The following is a 21,092-nucleotide window of genomic DNA, read 5'->3' on the forward strand; positions in this document are numbered from 1 at the left end:
GTTTTTTGTAAACTCATTATTTTCATTGTTGATATTTGATCTTGCCATAGTTTTTGATCTTTGCCGTAGTGTTCTTGTTATTCTTACTTAATGTAGGCTTTCAATTTAGGCCAGAGCTGGATAGTTTTTCAGAAAATATAAATAAGCAAAACACTAGCATCAGTTATTGATTTTCATTATTCATTGAACTGTAATGGAAGACATACAAAAAAGCAAAACAATATGACATTAGCACAGTTCTCTTTAAACATTTGTTTAAACAACAGAAAATGTTAAGCACTTCCATGCTGAGTCTGCTAGTCCACACGTGTCATTGTCTTACAAAGCACCAGTCTTGTAAAAGCCAAGGGAACTTCTCATAAGTGATACAGTATGTAAATGAGCAAGGGTGAGCATTTTGTCAGAATAGAGGTTTGAATTGGTAACAATTGTGGTTGGTTGCATTCCAACATGGATTGTTGTCGTGGAATTCCACAAAATTGTATGTCTATCCCTCTAGTTAGGAATTCCATCAACACAGGATGCTGCTGCTTGCACCAACCTTTCTTTGTGCCAGACATCAAAATGGTGGAATTCCACAAAATGGGATGACTACCCTTTGGAAAGGAATTCCATCAATGCTGATGCTGTTTTCACTAACCTTTCTTTGAGCATAAAAAAATGGTGGGGAAAAAAAGCACACAATAAAAACATCTGACAATTAACTAATGCAGATAGATACACTCGCTCATGATTTCTTCGAGTGCTTGTCTATGAACACTCCCTTTTTTTTTTTTTTCTTTGCAAACTTGGCAATTTTGAAATACTTCTATTGGAAACATATACTTCATAAATACTATAGGCATAATGCTCGTCGTGTTAGTGCATATGTGAAAATCCAGCACTCTCGTGTTAAGATGAAATGAGAAATGGCATGCAATGCTTAAAACCAGAAATATTAAGACCTGGTCTTTAAAGGCCCTTCTGTAAACCGGCTCATTCCTGTCAAAGGAAACAGTGTGAAGTGTCTGTGTGAGTATTATGACATGTTGTATCAATACACTTACTAGGTGCTGTGGCACAGTTTGAAATATGGAGACTATTTCCAGGAATATACCACATTGCAGAGCACTCCAGTAGTGTCCAGATTGAGACAGCCAAGGCCCCTTAATATCGTTTGACGTGGTCCATGGGCAAGGATGACGTCACTAGCACTTCTTAACTTTCCAATTTCCATTTGAACTTAAAAGAATAAAAAAAAAAAAAAAAAAAAAAAAAAAAAAAAAAATCAAACTTTCAAAAACAACCCCCCCAAAAAATCACAATCCCCATAAAACATCAAAACAAAGACATGGCTGACACCAGAAACATAAACATAAATTAAGCTACGACTGTAACTACACCTCTATCTACCCTTCCAGGGCAAAGAGCGGAGAGAGCAGAGGACAAGCACCAAACCAAAGCAGAGAGGAGCTCTATGTTAGTGTATGTGGAGGGGACATTGGTTCCCTCCTCCCTCCCGATTTCCTTCTCCGAGTTTCTCCTTCTCTATACATCTCTATATAATTTTTTCTTCTTCAATTTTTTCAATTCAGGGCGCTCATTTTTTCTTCCTTTCCTGTGAACACCGTGGGCAGTACCTGTCAGTGGACAGAAAGGTGGAGGTAGGGAGAGGTGGAAAATACATTAACAGAGATATTTCCGTGGTATAATACAATGGCGTTTTTCTTTTGAACCTTAAACTGCAGTGGAAATGCATGCAAGACAAAAGGATAACAAAAAGGACTGTTGGCCTTGACTGGGGCACTCACCATTTCCCGCGTGGTTTGGTGGTGAGTCCCACACACGCGAAGTGGAACCACTCAATGGAGCACTGAGATGAACATGAAGAGGAGAGAACAGACACGCAATTAGCCTCAGATACAAGCACCATTCTCTTAAACCAGCGATCCAATTAGCCTCAGATACAAGCACCATTCTCTTAAACCAGCGATCCTTACACTTTTTGCCCGGCATGACCATCCAACCACACAAAATACAATATTAGTTTCACTTTGGATAATGCTGCGGGGAAGGAAGAAAAATGTCTTCTCGTATAGGTACACTAAGTCGATAGCAAGGCCAATTAACCAATTAATGCCCATGCCAGCCTTTGACAATCTGATGTCATCTATAATGTTTAATTATTATATAATTAATGTCTAATGTTTTATCTATAATTTATAGCTAGCACTCATCCAGTGTATAACTGGAGCTCCTGTGGAGAAAGAAGGCTGCTTAGAGTTCTTGTCATTGGCAAGCTCATACAGCACATCTTCAAGCTGAAAATGGTAGGTCATAACTAGAGGCGCATGTATGAGATTTGGGTTTGCATAAATAGAGCATCCACTTTCAGAGGAACATTATGGAAAACACTGTGAATAGTAGGCCTACATCTAGAGCTACTGATTTTGCTAGTTTTATATAGTCTAAACTAGTCTAACAATTCGGACATTTAACTTTGCAACCCCTCCCATCTTAATCCACTGCATCTCACGCATTAGCTTACCTTGCTGCTGCCTCCTGCTACTTCCACTCCTACTTCTACTTCATCAACTACTACATTAATGTAGCGTCTTTCACAAACAAAAAAACTATTTCTTCTTGGGAGCTAACTATGTAATCTTTGGGATGTTTGCCAAATTGAAAGCAACAACAGTTATTTTTTTCGCTTTTTCATAAGTGCAGTCTCTGAGCTTTTTAATCAAACCTTGTAAGTCCACAGTGAACAAATACTAACCCACTACATAAAGACTCGACACTATGAAAGTGTAAAACTCTCCAGGCATGAATGAACCAAAGGGTGAGACCGGGAGGTGTTGTCACAGCCGTTCATCTCCCTATAGCACACACATTTGCAGAGCGATGGCCCTTTTCCTTGGCTTTACTAATTGACTAGTTGCACGAAAGGCTCTCGTTGAGCTCGTTTATTTCCAGTGGAGCCAGGTGTGTTTTACCTTCCGCTATTCTGAATGTAATTAGTGTCTACACGGACCCGGTTAGGTGTTGCACCTAGTGAATCAGCACGTTACGATAAAGAAGGACGTATAGACACTAATTACATTCAGAATAGCGGCAGGTTCAAACACAACTGGCTCCACAGGAAACAAACAAACTCACAGAGAACCTTTCATGCAACTAGTCCCTCTCTACCCTCTTAGGACTAAAAACGTACCCAGTATGTTGACAACTGACAAAAATTGGAACTCGGAGAGGCAGAACTCACGTCGGTGTTGTCACAGCCGATCATCTCCCCGTAAGACACCTGGTGGCACAGGCAGTACGTTGGCTCGTTAGGGTCCACTGGCATGTCCAGCACGTCCGACGGATGCACGTTTCCAAAGGTCACCGCGGGCACAGCACTGAACTCCGTCCTGAGCAACAGAGGTGATAATGAGCATCGCAAAAAAAACAGAGGTGAAAAAAAAAAACCCTCTTTGCATAATGGTTAGAAAGCACAACAGAGATGTAGAATCCCTGAACTTTTTAACATTTTCAGTCAGTGAGTACTGACGTTTCTGTTTGCATGTCTGATGAGGATCACTGACTGAAATGCCACAAATTATTCCTTTTAAACTTTGGAATTTTGCTCACTAAGGCATGCATACCTAAACCTTTTTCCCCATCCAACTGTGGAACGTAAACATGCTTAAGTTTAGAATCCGTGAGTGTGTGGTACTTGCACTTACGTCTGCATGAGTTTCACTTTCTTCTGTGCACTCTTGGGGCTGGAGTCGTCATCAGAGTTCTTGACCTTGGACCTGGTGCGTGCCACTTTCTTTTCTTTTGGACCACGTAATTCGCCTGAGGTTAAATAAAAATCAATAGTAAATGAAATATGTGCATGCATGCACACTGACTGACACACACACATTCAAACACTATGCTAACTTCAGACTTCAGAGCCAAAGACAAATCAAGCCTTCAGATTACCTTACCTGAGGTGCGGCTAACCCATACAATTTATTTTCAGCTATTTACTCATTATTTTATTTTGAAATACTTATTATATTATATATCTATATATATTATGGGGCTTTCAGACAGAAAAAAAAATTATTCTCTGGCTGTGCTTGCTGGGTCCAAGTTGCAACCGCCATTGTGCTTTGCTCGGCGCAGCAGCAAAGTGTTCTTGCACTGTGCAAGCCATTGAGAACAATTGACTTGTTGCTAAGCGCCGCCCTTAGAACGCAGATAAACCAATGAGAGACTCCAGTCTCAAGTCTTTAAGCTCGTCACCTTCTGTACGTATTTTAAAGTTTTTTTTTAATATATCCCTCCATAGCATAGCAAGTTTTGAATATCCCTCCCTAGCATAACTGCATTTCGTTGTCTTTGTACTTGTAATCTGCGACAGGTGAATTGGTTTAAGATTTAAGCCATACTCTTGTGTTATAGTGTGTGTATGCACCTTCAGGGCATTTGCTACCGTATTTCAGAACAATGCAATGTAGTTCTGTAAGACAGGTGTCACTTGCGCTCAAGCCTTTTCGGTGCTCACAGACCAGGACCAAAGAGTCAGAGAGACTGGCTGGGCCACTTCAGAGAGACTAAACCCAGGGATGACCGGAGCACTCATGAGAACTTTTAAACTTTTTTATTAAGGTGCACAATCGACTAACGTTTCGACGCACTGCGTCTTCCTCAGAGTCAAACCATACTGGTAACATTGCACAGACAATATAGTCCATTCTCCCCTCCCTCTCCCAAGACATTGGTTAGTAGTAAGGGGTGGGTATTAACAGCAATTAACCAGTACCAGCACTCGTAGAAAGAAAAGTAAGCATCAAGTACATCATTGGTCAGTGTGAATTAGAAGTACAAAAGAGTAAAAATAAATCAAAATAAAAGATGACATTGTTAGAGAAAACAAGAAAGACATACACTGTGTTGAGTGTATGGATCCAAAACGCTTCTCTTTGAAGTAACATTTTGACAACGTCTCCACCTCGTTGGGAAGGCAGTATTCTGTCAATTCCCCAGAATTTAAGTGTAGCGCAAGAGCCATGATTCACCTGGACATTGTGGCGCGCTATTGTATATAGTATAGTATAGTGTATATATATATTATATATATAAAAAAGTATATATATAGTATATATACTTTTTTGATCCCGTGAGGGAAATTTGGTCTCTGCATTTATCCCAATCCGTGAATTAGTGAAACAAACACAGCACACAGTGTACACACAGTGAGGTGAAGCACACACTAATCCCGGCACAGTGAGCTGCCTGCATCAACAGCGGCGCTCGGGGAGCAGTGAGTTAGGTGCCTTGCTCAAGGGCACTTCAGCCGTGCCTACTGGTCGGGGTACTGGTCAGTATTGCATAGTCCATGTTTTGATTTTGTATCGCGGCTTTGTGTTCAGCAATCCTCTGTTTAAGTGGGCGTTTGGTTTGTCCCACATATAACAACCCACAAGGACATTTCAGAATATACACCACATGGGTAGTGTTAGTTTATAAAGGCCTTGATGTTGTATCGTTTCCCAGTGTGTGAATGCGAAAAGTACTTGGTGTCGTTAGAATTGGAACAGTGAGTGCAACGACCGCATCTGTAAAATCCCTAGGGTGGTACTGATAGCCAGGTCAGCTGCATAGGAGGACTCATGGATGTGTGTACCAGTCTCTCTCTTAAGGAGCGGGAACGCCTAAATGAAATTAAGGGGGGTTCTGCACAAATGTTCCGTGGAGAAACAGAGACGCGGAGCGTAGTTCTTTAACCTTCAAATAACAGCTCCAAACTCATTTAGATGCTACACTGGCTTACAATGCTGAGAATGGCGTTTCTGAAATTGAAAATGCATGCCGGAAAAGCTTTGGGTCTCACTATGTAACGTTGCTGTCGCGAGTAGAAGCATGACCCTTATAGTTAGTTTTAGACTAATGGGGTACCCCCAATGTAATTCCTACAATAAAAATGTTGCCCATCCCTATTAGTGACATCTGATATATGCGCGCGCACACACACACACACACACACACACACTAACTTACTCTTGTTTCCCTTGCTCGAGGTGGAGTCATAATCTGTGCTTTCAATCTGTTTCTCCTTCAGGTCAGCCTCAAAACGGGCGAGGTCTGTGTCCAGGCGGCGGATGTGCTTGTCCACCTGTGACCAGATAAAACACAACAGAGACACAGTAAAATGGAGGTAATATTAGAGACACATTGAAATGATGAAGAACTTAGAGATTTTAGAGCTCAGGGGGATTTTAAAAGGGCCACTAACTTTCTCCTGAACATGAAAGCACCGAACTCAAGTTATGGCCTCCTTACACCAAACTACTTTGACAAGATTTGGGAAAGATTCTTGAAAGATTGTAATCTTTTAACTAATGCCCCCCATTCAAGCTTTACTCAAAAGACTACAATCTTTCAAGAATCTTTCCCAAATCTTGTCAAAGTTGTTTGGTGTAAGGAGGCCATTAGGTAACCTTAACTTAACTAATTTACCAACTGTGTTTAGATTATTTCAATGCAACTCCACACCCACTCATAGATTCAAAAAATGTGTGGATGATACAAGTCTTGTATAAATGTAACACATTCAACAGACATCATAACACATTCAACAGACAAGTGACTAGTCAATAAGCTGAAGCTGATCTGAAATACAACTACTTCAACTAACTCACCATCTCATAAGTTTGCATTGCCAGCTGGACCTTATCATCTCCAAACTCCTTGCATTTCCCATAAGACTGCTGAATCTGACGCAGCAGAGAGAGTTTCTGTTCCGGGGACAGTGTTCGAGCATTGGTTGTGTACTCCCGTGCCAACGAGTCAATCTGCCCTTTCAGGTCTGGAAGAGAATGGAAATCAATTAAACCTACTACCATCACAAACGAAAGCGGATATTGTGAGTGCACTGACAACCAAAACAACACCTAGCCTAAGTACTTACCTTCAGTCCGCTGGTCCAGATCTCGCATAAGCTGAAAATTCCGTTGCAACTCAAACGGTAGATTCTCTATGCCTTAGAACATGACAAAAACAGTACCGATAATTGGCATATATAACATTGACAGCATCCACACCAATTAGCAAACGATTAGTCTAAAAAATACCATAGCAGGCCAACAGTAGATAATTGATTTGCTAGCTATACTACAGGCTAACTCGCTAGCAACCTTTCCGTTTCTATGTCATAACTGTTACCTTCCTAACGGGTGCTAAACTGTCACAAATATAAAACAGCTATTGTAGGGCACTATAGTATGAGGAAAGTGCGCATAGTTATACTATACAAATAATATACAAGTGGAACAATAGAAACATTAACGTCAAACCTGGTACATTAGCCAGCTAACATTAGCTATGGCTAACCTTTACTGGGCTGGTTTTGTTGATCTTTCTGTTGGCAACCCTTTCGGTGGGTCCCAGGAGAAATCTCTAGCTCTTTTCTGTCCACTATGTAGTGTAGGTCATGTTAATGGCATTAAAAGGTCCACATCGTTTTATTTTCATTTCTTATAGATAATAATATTACAATGCTTACTGTCCAGATAGTGCTCAAGATACATCCCCGCCGCCATCTTGACGAACACAAACAAAGACTTTTCCGGTATGCCCGGAAATGTAGCTAGAGGGCGGTAGCGGGTAAAGTAATTATGATTATTTTGTCTAATTTGCCTAAAACAGCACAGAGGCATTATAGGTGAGCTAATGTTAAACGTTTAATTTTCTTCTTTATTGTTCGATTACTCCTTTATTTATTGGTGGCTATTAGTAATGCCATAGGCTTGGTGTTATGTACCTTGGTAAGGGGCAAAGTCAAGGTCTTTGTTGCTAGGCAGTTGAGCTATATTAGCTGCTGAACTGGGAAATAACCAAACCTATCTTTTAGAGTGGTCTTTTAGTGGTGACACTCCCATAAGAATAATTTCACAATCAGGGTGTGTGCTTTTGTTTCAAAAGGGTCAAAAATGAAACCATCTAAAAATGTAATTTTTGGGGTTTTACACATTTCAGTAGGCCTGTAGAAGGATACAAAGTTGTTTCAAGGCATAGACACATGGATAACTTTAGGAAAAACACTCAAGAAGGGATAATATTGGGAAAAACTTCACTAAAACCCTGAATGTGTCAGGTTCAACTCAGGGATTGATCAAAACCAAAATCACCTGTGAATTCCATGACAAAACCCCATGGTCAAAACAGACAGGGCAGTGTGGAATCTAAAGAAGAGGAATCCCTCCAAATATGAACAAATGAGTAAAAGAGACAGATGGCATCATAGTTAGGGTCTTATGAAAACATGACTGTTTATTTAATCTTTTGAGGGGTATATAGCTTGCCTGGTAAGCCAAGCTCATTCATGAGTGAATAGTCTGGTCACTCACTCCTTTACAACGCTAGCATAGTGATGGGCGTAGAAATATAATTAATTTTGAAATCATTGGTCAATCACATTGATCAGAGTCGCCTAAACTTTACAAACTATAAACAGAATAAGCAGTCAGGAAACCAATGTATGTGAGCCTACTTTTGCTGTACATATCTGCATTTTTCCCACTACAATTTTTGATGTTTGCAGTCTAGCAGGCATTGCTTCTAGTTTATCACAGTCAGTTTTGATTTCGTCATCCTGGCCTGACATTTTTTTTGTTTGACCAAAACTGAACTGGTGTTCTGTTCCAGACTAGTATCTCCCTGAAAGGAGAAAAGTGGGCGTGGCCAGGCTATATAGCACCACCTGGTAAAATATGCTTGTTAACTGCATCATGATAGCATTACACAAGATAACTTCATTCTAAAAATGTATGGTTTACCATAATCCTAAATACTACACTTGAAATGTTTCGGAGTGGACATCAAACAAAGGTAATTTATTGCCATTAGTATGAGGTTAAATATTGATGCAAACTCTTTGTATGGTTTATTATTGTTCCTTATCACCATCTATGTCATCAAGAAAATAAGCATTTGCTAACATATGTGGAATTCGTATAGCATATGTGCAAAATGTGTCTCATGTGTGAAATGTGTTTGACGGAAAACTTTGGTGGTGAAGTTTAGGGTGATTTCCCAGAAGCATACATGTTTTTGATGTTCAAATTGGTTCTGGGTATGTTGTTTGGTGGTTGTTGCTTGGTATGAAGTATAGCAAAGGTATACCCTCTGTCAAATGGGGTCAGTCTGTTGAGCTCTCTCTAAGACTGATATCAAATTTCTGTTGGACGGAATTTTTACCTGCATACAAATGATTGAAAGGTGCAGCCAATTGTATTTTGTACCATCCGTTTTTCCAGGTGCTTTTAAGTCTAGCCATTAATAATAACATAATGAATATTATGACATATTTAGAGGTACACATAGGCATGTGTGTGAAATATGTCAAACTGTGGGGAAAAAATGGCAGCTCATTTCCATGCCAGTTTCCGGATTATGGGAGTTCTGGAACTTAAAACAGCCTCTTGGTCAGTTCATTGACTTAATTGATTTCCCCCTCCAACATCCAGAAATACATCCCACCCTCCTGCGATAGCTATTCATTCATTACAGTTTTTTTGGAACTTTTGATTGTGTTTCGGCAACATCATATCACAACTCTCTCTTTCCAAACTGCTCTAACCAAACCTAACCCCTGTCATTGAGCTATCTGTCAAGTGACTGCAGAAGTGTGTGGCTATAGGCCTAACTGCCTTGAAAAACAACAGTCACAGAGCCAGCATCCCCACATGGGAAACAGGGTGTGTGTTTGCAGGGATGCTCAAACCATGTAATGCCCACATATACAGTATGGTAGGCTAATATGCTGCTAATAAGCTGCACTGAATACAACAGGAAAGCCCTGCAGCGCATAGTGAACACAGCTGGAAGGATTATTGGTGCTTCACTCCCCTCCCTGAAGGACATTTACACCACCCACCTCACCCGCAAGGCGACCAAAATTGTGAGTGATGCAAGTCACCCCGCTCACAATCTGTTTGATCTAGTGCCCTCTGGGAAGAGGTACAGAAGCCTGCGCTCCCGCACTACCAGACTCACCAACAGCTTCATACACCAAGCTGTAAGGATGCTGAACTCTCTCCCTCCTCTCCCCCCTCCACCCTCAGCTACATAACATCCTGGACATTGGACCCACAATGGCCGCCTGCACTACTCCACTTGCACACTTGTACACTTTACAACTTGGTGTTGTTGTCCTGAAAACACAACACTTCTGCTGCTCTTACATAACTTGCACCACTATGCCACTTTCTTTCCTACTTAGGTCAAACAGAACTACCCAAGCCTTTTATTGGCCTGACTTTGCACTAGTATTTTATTGACTGTCTATGCACAATTTCAACCAAATTTTGCTGCTCTTATTTTTTCATTATTATATGTGCCCTCTTATTTACTTATTTACTTACTTTTTTGTTTACTTGAATGTTATGTTTGTCTGTGGACCTAAATTGGTAAAATATGTCTTGTCTTCACCGTGGGATAGTGAGAAACGTAATTTCGATCTCTTTGTATGTCTGGAACATGTGAAGAAATTGACAATAAAGCTGACTTTGACTTTGACTTTGACTTTGACATCCCTAATGCAACTAGCATGTCTTAAGGCAGTAGGAGGTTGACTCAAGCAGCACCAGTGATAGTGCTCCAGGAGATTAAATCAAAATCAGACGATCTTTAGCCACAGAACCAGTCAGGCTTTACCAGAGAGCACAAGGGTTTTCTAGAAATAATGAGACTACTCTTGGAATTTCTACTTTGCCAAACAGTCAGTTAGATGGATTTGGACTTGTTGTGATTTGGTGCTGCTTGAGTGTGTCTCAGATGGATGGATCTGACTGTTGGCCAGCATGACTACCCCACTTAATACAAGCTGTAGGCCTGTGTTGCCTCTTATCTTCCTCCATGATAATTTTAGACTGCTCCTCTGGACATAACAGAACCAGACTGTTGGTATCGTCATACAGCTTTGGTGAGGTAGGGATTTTTCGAACGAGTTGACGGCCATATTCAAAATTAAGAGACCACTGCAAATTTGAACATAACCGTCAACTCATTCGAATGTCACTCGGCAACCATATGATGGCATCAAAAAAATGCAGTGTTTGCGTAATTCTTTCCAGAGCTATATGTTGTTGCAGAAGGGTTCTTTTGGGTGGGTATATTGCACAATACTACCCTTTCCCTCACTGTAAGGACTGTATGTAGTCCCCGAAAGACCATGGTGGAAATTATCTTTTTAGAGTTTTAGAATTCTCTCTTTCTTTTAAGAGCCCCTTTTGCATTCCCTCATAATTTTGCATTCCCTCGCAAAGTGAAAAGTATTGCGAGGGAACGCGGAAGTATTGCGAGATAACGCAAAAGGGGCTCTAAAATTATTTCCACCATGGTCCTTCGGGGGTAGAACTGTATCTTTAGAAGATAAGCCTTTTTTTACCATATTAAATATATACACCTTCCACCTTCAAGTGATCCCTTCATTTTACTCATTATACATACAATCCTACAATCTGTAACACCTCAGATTCTCAGTCATAAAAAATTTGTTTAATATCAAAATACTATATCCTTTATTTTATAATACATGCACTGTTGGCTACACATTAACAATTATGCAATGTATGAGTATGATTATAATGTATAATATAGGGCTGTCAAAATAACTGATTAATTTCGAATTTGAGAAAAAATAACTGATTAAAAAAATTAGTGCAGATTAATCGATTCCGTATGACCTTTGACCCCGAGCCGTTCTAGTCAGTAAAAATTAGACTGTAAAATGAAGGAGAGAGAAGAAAACGTGCTGCCTGGATCATTGATTGGAACATTTACTTTTTAAAAACGGCCTGATGGTGTTCATAAAAAATAAAGTGTTGAAAATAAAGTCCTCTGCAATGTCTGCAGCAAGGAATTTGCATATCATCAGAGTTCATCAACTCTATAGTCGCACATCAATGCAAGGAAATAAGTTTTGACATTGAGGGGAGTGTTCATTTATTTTCATTGTGTCCCCTAGGTTATATCTGTGGCCTGACAATTATTTGAACAGTGAAAATAATAATAAAAGAGTTTTTGAACTTTAATGTCACTAATGCTGATTATTCAATGATTCATTTGAATTTAAATATTTAAAATACTTTCACAGCAAAAAATATATATGTGATTAATTTAGATTAATTAATCACAGAGTATGTAATTAATTAGATACATTTTTTTAATCGATTGACAGCCCTAGTATAATAGTTTTGTGGTATTTAAACATTAACATTGTGTTTTTGTCCTCTTACCACAGTTATGTTTGATCAGAAGAGATTCTGTAATGTTAAGGATTCATGTCAAATAGGTTTTGAATGTGTGGAATACTCTATGTTGGCCAAATCTCTCACTGTTCAGTGCATGTGTGTTATGATATCTGAAGCATGACTAAGGACAAACAATCTGTGAAATGTCATTACCAATGGGACTAACCACAAGTCCAGCCATTAAAGACATTTAATTGAAAGCTGACCTTTCTTTCTTTTAAGAGCTGATGTCTCACCATGGTCATATTGCACATGATCCAACCCTAAATGGCACTAAGTGCTCTGGCTAAATTCCCGACCTGGCTTATTCAATCCGGCCCCCGAATCGTCACCCAGTGTAATTGGATCATTCATTTATTCATTCCCTTACTCTCCACCTCAAGCTGGTGTGTGGTGTGTTCTGGCGCATAAAGGCTGCCTTGCATCATCTATGGGAGCTACACATTGGTAATGGTTAGTGATGTTCCCCCTTCCTTCACTGTAAAGTGCTATATAAATGCAAGTTGTTGTTATTAAATGCTAGTTGTTGTTGTTGTTGTTGTTGTTAAATGCAAGTTGTTGTTGTTGTTGTTGTTGTTAAATGCAAGTTGTTGTCGTAAATCTGTCCTCTGCCTCACTGCCTTTGACAGGGCTGGGACAGTACAGCAGGGGGCAGAGTTGGCTCTTTCCCTGTTCTTCCTATTCCACTCTATCCACTGATTTAAGGTTTATTCTCAGTTTGTAGTCAGTAATTTTCTGTAATGTATTTCCCAGGTTAAAGCACCCACTGATAATCTTATCTATAACATATAATACACATAGGCCTTACACTATATGATACATAAAGACTTTGTGTGGTTTGCATGCTTGTCTAGTGTTAATGGAGTCCAGTCTCCCAAAGGCTGATAGGCTTTCCCTTTGGTGTTAAGAATTAAGCCTCAGTTTGAAGTTTCTCCCTCCATAGCATTAGTAGAGCCTATTGTTAATTGACTGAATTCTTTGATGAAAATCGTTTTAAACCTTATCTTTGAGGGGGGGCTAACAACTGTTAATTTCGTCTGGTAGAAGATGTTTCATCCACTTCAGGAGACTCTGCGTCTCTGTAGCGTAAATGCTCAACAAAGTAACTAAAAAAACAACAACAACAAGCTAAATAAGCTCACTTCACTCATGCTATTGATTGTAGCCAAGGGCAACAAACCCAGACTGATTTAGGTCTGTGCAGAGCGTTCAATCTGAATTAGAGTGCCGTCTACTTCCACAAGGCCACCACATCCACTGCACGTTCATTAGATGGCAGATGCGCTAGTCTCGGCCTCAGCTACTCCCTGCTGTTCTTGTCCCTGCGTGGAGGGTGGCTCTAACTGCTGGCCTCGTTGTTCCGACATGCGTTGTTGCTTAGCTACATTACTCAAATCTCCCCACAAGTTATATTTAGTGTATTTAGTGAACGTTTGTACATGAAGTGACTTCCGAGGTGGAGTGTGTTTGTCACTTGTGCTTTACTGAAGAAGCTGCATGGTTTAGAGCAACGAGTACCATGTTCGGCCATTTGTGAAATGAACTCTAGGCTGCTGTCTTGATTCTTCAGCTTATTTGGGGCGACAAGCTGCGGAATGATTAATTTGCTCTGTACAAATGAGTAGATTGCCTCTATAGCCAGGGTGCAAGGGCGAGAGCACATTCCCATCCTAACACAAATTGTAGTTGGATAGGAACAACTCCACAGAACAAAAATGTCAAAAGCAGTGACTAGTGAAGGAGTGAATAACTGAGTGGGAGAGGTAGAGAGAGAGAGGGGGGGGGGAGAGAGACTATATATAGACCATTTTCTTGTGAGCTCTCTTAAAGAATCTCTTAAAGGAGAGATTGGTGCATACACCCAGAGCGATGACTCATGCATAAATAAAGAATGAGTCAGAGCGGGTCACCGTGTGGTGCGGTGTGGAGTGGATACAAGGACGACAATGGAGGATTTATTGGCCTCTATTCCAAACGAGAAGAGATGTCTGTGGGAGGGAGGGACACAGGGAGGGGTGGGGGGGGGCACACCCAGCGATCTCTTACAAATCCTCTCACCTCTGTGCCAGCTTGCAGAAGCCCAGCATCGATTCCCAGTCTAAATAACATCACAAGAAGTGCTGTTTGTTTCCCTGGGTAGCCTTTGAAGCTGACCAAATCTGTTTGTGTGTGTGTGTGTGTGTGAGTCTGCGTGCAAACAGGCAGATGTATATCCATTATTGGATTTTTCTGTAGTGTATAGGTGGTTTTGTGTATTCTTGTGTACGGTGTGTGTGTATGTTTGTTTTTTTTCTCATTTCTGTATCACCATTTACTAATTGTTTCCTGTTCACCCCTCACAGTCTGAAAGTTAAAAAAAATCAAATCCAAAAATTCAGCAAGGGGTATTGGTCAACATGCCTGCCAGCTTTTCTGATTGTTGGATTGTTTGATATAGCTGGGTTTCACAGACAGTCTGGCAGTCTTTTCTTTTACTTAACTGGTCGTTACGGATCCAGTGTATACAACATGCAGCATGTTTGTGACTAACCAACATTGAGCATTGTGTTGTGTATTGTTACATGTTGTATCCACCTTCATGTTGTGTACTGTTACATAGGCTTCGTTTTTGCTTGGCTACTGTGGGAAATGCCCTATACCTACAGCACAAGGAATTTGTGTTTATGTTTATATATATATATATATATATATATATATATATATATATATATATATATATGGTATTCAGCAGACAAATACGTTCAAAGCGACTTACAATGCACATCAGTAATCACTACATTATCACTTTTTATAGTAAAATCAAAAAAGCCTAAGGGATACCACTATTATTAAAAGACTAAATTGAATTTAACAGAATGATACCAATAATCATAAACATACGTATACAAACTGATTAGTAATTGGTTTGGAACTAGGTAAACATATAAGTCTCTGGAGGGTTTTTGAAGGCCCCATAGCTACCACCAGAACTAGAAGGAAGAATACCAACGAGGAATCCCAGAGGAGAGGAGTCTTGACTGCGACTTTAACACCTCCTCTGTCCTGTGTGTGTGTGTGTGTGTGTGTGTGTGTGTGTGTGGAATATCGGGATAGCAGCATGCCAGTCACCCATCTCTCCGTCGTGCACTGCCCACGTGATGCGACTTGAGCCCCAGTAGCACCGACAGAAGGAGTGACAGCATCTGTGATCAATGCTGAAAGTTCCATCATGTGTGACATCACATCCCTCCTCTCCTGTCCCACCAGTTCAGTTCTGTGGCAGGCCAACTCCAATCTGGACCGGCCGTATCAGAATCTCCCACACTGTAGCGACTTGAAAGACTGAAATAAAGCACCCAGCAGTGGGGTATCTAGACTGCTTAGGAAAGTACTGTTAGGTTAGAGTGGAGTCCTGATAACCCATTTTAACACTTCCTTTCTTCCGGCAAAATGTGATAGACCCTCAATTCATTTCTTTCTCTTTCATCACTCTGTGATAACCTCTCTCTTTATCTTTCTCTTCCCTCTCCTCCTCTCTCTCTCTCGCTCTCTCTCTGTCTGTCTGTGTATGCCTGTCTCTGCCTCTTCCACTCTCCCTCACACACACATACACACATGCAGACACACACACACACATGCAGCTATAAATAGCAGCCTGTGCCTTCAGTTGGTTTCTGTCAAACCAAGCCAATTGTGAGTTTAGACAGCCATCCCCTAATGCCACTACACGGTGCAGTGTCTAGTTAAGTCATTTCTCTCTCTCTCTCTCTCCTCTCTCTTCCTTACACACATCCATCCATCCACACACACAAACAGAAACACACATACACACACACACACACACACACACACACAGGCATCTTCTCCCTGACTCTGCCTCAGTCTCTTCTCCAACCATCCCCCTCCCTCCCTCCCTCCCTCCCTCTCTCCTTCTCCCTTCTCCTAGAATACTAATTTGTGCATCTCAACCCCCTCTGAACATGACTCAAAGCACTCCCTCTCCCCTCCTCCTTCTCTTCTCTTCTCTTCCTCCCCCCATTCTCTCTCTCTTTCCATCTGTCCATCCATCTCTCCTAGTCGACGTATGACGGATGCAGCGAAGGAGGAGAGAAATCACTGGGCTTCTCTGTCCCTCTCTGTCGGGCATATTGCACGGACACACACACACACACACACACATACACACACCTCATCTGCTTAAGGAGGCACGAAAAGAAGTGTAAAAAAGATGGCATGCTGAGGTAGACTGAATCAGTTTCTCATGTAAGACACTAAAAAACAGGGAGAAAGAATCAATGCAGTGATAGAAAATACGACTGAATAGGAGAATGAATACTGTCTGAAAATAAATACATTTGAGACACATAATGATATGTGAGAATTTTTAAAGAAATTTGGATTTCTTAATTTTCAATGTCATCACTATATGAAAGCTTAGTTGAAAAAGGTACTGCTTTTAAAGTGTGAAGACTGATTGTTGAAGAATTTTAACAATTCACTTCACCTTCTCAGACATACTGACTTACTGACTGGCTCACTGTACACTCCAATATCACAGTCCCACTGTGTGTATGTGTGTGTGTGGGTGTGTGTGTGTGTGTGTGCAGGAGCGTCAGTGCTTGCCAGTGATAGGGAGAGAGAGAGAGAGAGAGAGAGAGAGAGGGGTGGGAGAGATGGAGAGAGACGGAGACGGGAGAGAGAGGCACACACACACGCATTGACAGAGTGCAGAGCGAACAGGGCAGCGGGAGCGAGAGAGCGCGTGTGTGTGTGTGTGAGAGAGAGAATGCCCAGCGGAAGAGAGGAGCTCCCTTGCTTGCTGACGGGCCGTCTCTGAGACACCATGGGCTGTATCGGCTCCAGGACCATCAGTAAGAACGTCGCCGTTTCCTTTATTTAATCTGCCGCTGTACGTGTCCGCTCTCCTGAGGGGCGGCTGTGGTGTGGGGGGGGGGTGGCTCGCCAGTAGCCTTCTCGCTGGAGACGGGATGTGTGGGTTTCTATGGAAACCTTTTGGCTAACGTTGTGCGCCTGGAGGGCTAGACAGAGATTTTGCATGGTTTGTGCATGTGTGCGTGCGTGTGTGTGTGTGTATGTGTTTGTGCTCTGGCAGACAGGTCAGTGGCAAAGTGGGCTTGCTTTGAAAGCAATCCGTGGATACCATCTGTGGACACCAGGCTTGTTAGCCTTAATACATCTGAGCAGGATGCCACGAGAGTGCACGAGGCAGGCAGAGGGATAGACAAAGAGGAACAGTAGAAGATTCAGAGACTGAGAAATGCACAGGAGCAGAGGCTGTGTACACAGTTGAAGACACACTAAGGGAAGATTAAAGAGGGAGAGAGAGAGAGAGAGAGATGAAAGAGAGGGAGAGAGAGATATGAAAGAGAGGTAGAGATAGGAAAAAGAGGGAGAGAGAGAAAGAAAGAAAAAGGGAGAGCACGTGTGAGAGGTTGGAAAGACTCTACTCCCTATTCTTGGCATCGTCTGCATGGTGCACTGTTGCGCGCACAAACAGTGACAGCGGAAAAAAAGACGCAAAGATGGAGATGAGCCGAGCAGAAGGAGAGAGAACAGAATAGACCAAGCAGAGGGAGGGAGTGTGCGTTGGGAGAGGAGACAGGGGCACGAGGAAGGAAGGAGGCAGACAGGCAGGGAGGTGGCGTGTACCAGCTGGGGAAGACAGAGGAGCTCAGCGCTGTGAAGTGCCCCTCACAAAGCTGTGACACGGAGCTAAGGTCATGACGAACGCCACCTGCGTGGAAAATAGCCAACGCTCACTGACGTGCATGCATGCGTGTGTATGTACTTTGTGTCTCTGTTTGCGTGTGAGTGTGTGTTTGTGTGTGCGTGTCTGCGTCTGTGTGCGTCACGCGGGGTGCGTTTGGGGTGCGTAAAACACTGACACACACACACACACACACACACTTATATTAATGAGCATAAACCTCACCGCTCCATCTCTCTGACACTCTCACACACACAAACACACACCATGAAGAACCCTGCATGCGATGACTCACTCTCCGGCAGCCTTGAAGGCAAACCCAGGTGTGAGCACATGTAGGTCAAATTTTGCAAAGTCAACGGTGCCGTTGGCTAATGCTATGTGTGTGTGTGTGTGTGAAGCTCATGAGGATTCATGGCTCCCACGTCTGCTCGTGTGTGTGTGTATGTGTGTGTGTGTGTGAGGGGAGAAACCATCGCTACCTGGGGAAAGACGTTTTGACGGCTGTCGTAATGGTGAAAAAGTAGACGGCTCTGACACCTGCTCCTACAGGGAATAGGAGAAGGGTCCTGGTGCAAAGCTTGATCTGCTACAGATTCCTGGATCACAGACACAAAAGATAAGGGGTGTTGGGGGAGTGGGGACAGGCTGGGACTTGCAGGCTTGGGGGTGGGGGGAGTGCTTTGAAGCTCCCCTCTTACATGTACTCCCCCCTAATTTGTCAAAGGGAATGCCTTAAAACATTGTGCCCGGCACTGGTGCCATGCTGCACTGCTTTGCAGGTGGGTCTCGCCGTCTGACCCAGTAATGTATAAATCACCGTGAGTGGATTTGACCTTTGGTTGTCATTGAATCAGAGCGTGGCTAGCACAGGGTGCGGGAGAGTGAGGGAGGGAAGCGAGCAGCACACTGGAAATGAAACGCCGGCTCTCCTCTCGTCTCATTTGTTTTTTGTTTTTTTCCCTTAATATTTCCCTTAATATTCACCTGACACCGAAAGCCCAGGGAAAGCAAAAGGTTTAGGGGTGTGTGTGTGGGGACACAAACACACAAGGGAAAACTAGAGGACATTTAGCACTAAAGCTCTAGAGAGGAGAAAGAGAGGAAGCAACGGGCCGCGTGTGCAAGTGGGATAACCAAGCTGATTAACTGTGAAGAAATAAGCTAGATTGCCTGCTATGTGTGTATGTGTGCTGAACTGTATGTGTGTATGTGTACGCGTGTATGTGTGTGTATGTGTGTGTGTGTGAGCGTGTGTTTGTCGTTGGTGTCATATTTAGCATACGTGGCTATAAATAGCAGGGGCTGGATGGGAGGATGCTGAAGTGGAGAGACGTTCTCTAAAGTAAATATGGGTCAGGCATTTACCAGATCCTCACACTCCCCTGTCACAGAGGCTAAGGGGGGAGATATCCTCCCAACAGTTTGGCTCGACCCCTTTAGCTCTCGGCATTGTTTTCCCTCTCTCACAGCGTGAAGATGAGAATAGCACTGTTAGCGCTGCTAATATTCACATTTAATCTAAATTGTTTTGTGTGAGAAAACGGTGTTGTTTCATTTGAGTCAGATAGCTAGCTACTGTAGGTAATGAGAGTACATTATACACATATTATAGTGTCAATATAATGGAGGCTTTGTCATTCACTCTGGGTTAGCCTAATTGTGTGACTCTCTCCTTTATGTGAATCATGATGGCTTGCACTGTGCCAGGGTCCAAGAGACCCAAGTCCAGTCACAACTGGAAGAACAGGACGCATGGCTTTCTACATTTACAGTCGCTGCAGCCTCTCGGTTCATCTCTGCTCATTGAGGGCACTGAAACAGTTCCTGGGGACAGTCCTTCTCAGCATACTAATGTGTCAACGCACTGCTGTCCCCACTTATTGTCACGTTTGGTCTCACAGGCACAGCCTACACGGGAAAACACCCGCTCAAATTAAATCTTTATACCAGAAGTGACAGTTCACTCTACACACTTGTCACAGAATATATATGCACGTGTGTCCCTCTTAATGTACATCTGTATGCAAATGCAGCTGTATGTTGAATGCAATATTTTGGATGTAATACGATACGGGAGATATGGTTTCAGGTTTGTGATTCTATACTATACGCTGTGAGTTATACCGTAAGGTCATACTTTACTACAGTAGATTAGGTCATGGTGATTAAGGTAGGGGCTATTTTGGGATTCAGGATGATAATTTCTTCTCCAAATTCAATTCTGCTCAGGGCATCGGTCACATCTATGCACAGCCAGGTTTCCCAAGTGCCCATCCAGATGCCACACTCAGCATTGATTAGATGTAGATTACTGCACTGTGACCTCTCAGACTCCCTGTAAATAATGGTAAACAAAGATTTAGAAATAACATGAGCCTCTTGAGGGAAACTCATCCCGTTTATTTACTTGAACACACAAATATATACTAATGTATGGAAATTCTTGAATATATACCTGTAAATGTAATACATCTTAATACATGTTTAATTTAATGACATGCACTGGAATACACATATACTATACAGCCAAGGCACAGTCTCAAAAACATTTTAATAATGAAGTCAAATGTTTCATTCCAAGCTGTAACAATTGAACAATTGATTTATTTGTTTCTGTCAGCTCATTACGTACCAATTGTGTAACTACCATTGTACAGCACTCCATTGCATGATCCTCTGTGCTGAGCACTCCATTGCATGATCCTCAGTGCCGAGCACTTCATTGCATGATCCTCAGTGCTGAAAATAATTGACTGAGTGTACAACATAACGTGAGTCATGGTTCAGTTGAAGTCAGCTGACCTTCAGTGTGTTTATGAAAACAAAAGATGATTTGTGCATTTGTGTGGATGGACCGCTGGGAGTGTGTGCTAAAGACAGCATCAGCTTTCTCTACAAAGGCCAGACTCACATGGCCTGTGTGTGTGTGTGTGTGTGTGTGTGTGTGTGTGTGTGTTTGTGTGGACTGTCTCGCTGGCCTTGCTCTTGGCCGACGCTGTGTGTGTGTTTGCTCTGGCTGTCACAGCGGGGCTTGTTTGTGTCGGTGTTGGGCCGTCTGAAGCTGGGTGCGCACAGCTGAGGGCTTGCATTACTCCAGCACTCCTCTCTGCTAT

At 42.2% G+C, this 21,092-nt stretch overlaps 2 protein-coding genes across 7 annotated transcripts in view; one reads left to right on the forward strand and one right to left on the reverse strand.

The window, feature by feature from the left end:
• Positions 1-158: 158 nt before the first annotated feature.
• Positions 159-7,605, reverse strand: ing4 (inhibitor of growth family, member 4). Of its 2 annotated transcripts, none has more exons than XM_048229402.1 (8): positions 7,520-7,605; positions 6,926-6,997; positions 6,657-6,823; positions 6,016-6,130; positions 3,708-3,822; positions 3,245-3,392; positions 1,791-1,852; positions 159-1,619 (listed from the first exon to the last, which is right to left on the reverse strand). In XM_048229402.1, the coding sequence occupies exons 1-8, from the start codon at positions 7,554-7,556 to the stop codon at positions 1,580-1,582; spliced, it is 756 nt and encodes a 251-aa protein (XP_048085359.1). In that variant the 5' UTR covers positions 7,557-7,605; the 3' UTR covers positions 159-1,579. The 2 variants fall into 2 exon arrangements, with proteins under 2 accessions (XP_048085359.1, XP_048085360.1); XM_048229403.1 differs by lacking the exon at positions 7,520-7,605 and adding an exon at positions 7,348-7,495.
• A 4,968-nt stretch (positions 7,606-12,573) lies between these two features.
• The window catches only part of fam131ba (family with sequence similarity 131 member Ba), a 33,402-nt gene continuing 24,883 nt past the window's right edge, over positions 12,574-21,092 (forward strand). For 2 of the 5 annotated variants that reach the window (XM_048230011.1, XM_048230013.1), the window contains exon 1: positions 16,932-17,119. In XM_048230011.1, the coding sequence (XP_048085968.1) occupies positions 17,092-17,119 (28 nt within the window). In that variant the 5' untranslated portion in view covers positions 16,932-17,091. Of the gene's footprint in view, positions 12,723-16,931; positions 17,120-21,092 lie in introns of those variants that run through there. The other 3 variants (XM_048230015.1, XM_048230012.1, XM_048230010.1) reach the window with 3 other exon arrangements.

The sequence above is a fragment of the Alosa alosa genome, chromosome 20 (assembly GCF_017589495.1).
Source record: "Alosa alosa isolate M-15738 ecotype Scorff River chromosome 20, AALO_Geno_1.1, whole genome shotgun sequence".
In the NCBI taxonomy this organism is placed as follows: Eukaryota; Metazoa; Chordata; class Actinopteri; order Clupeiformes; family Clupeidae; genus Alosa; species Alosa alosa.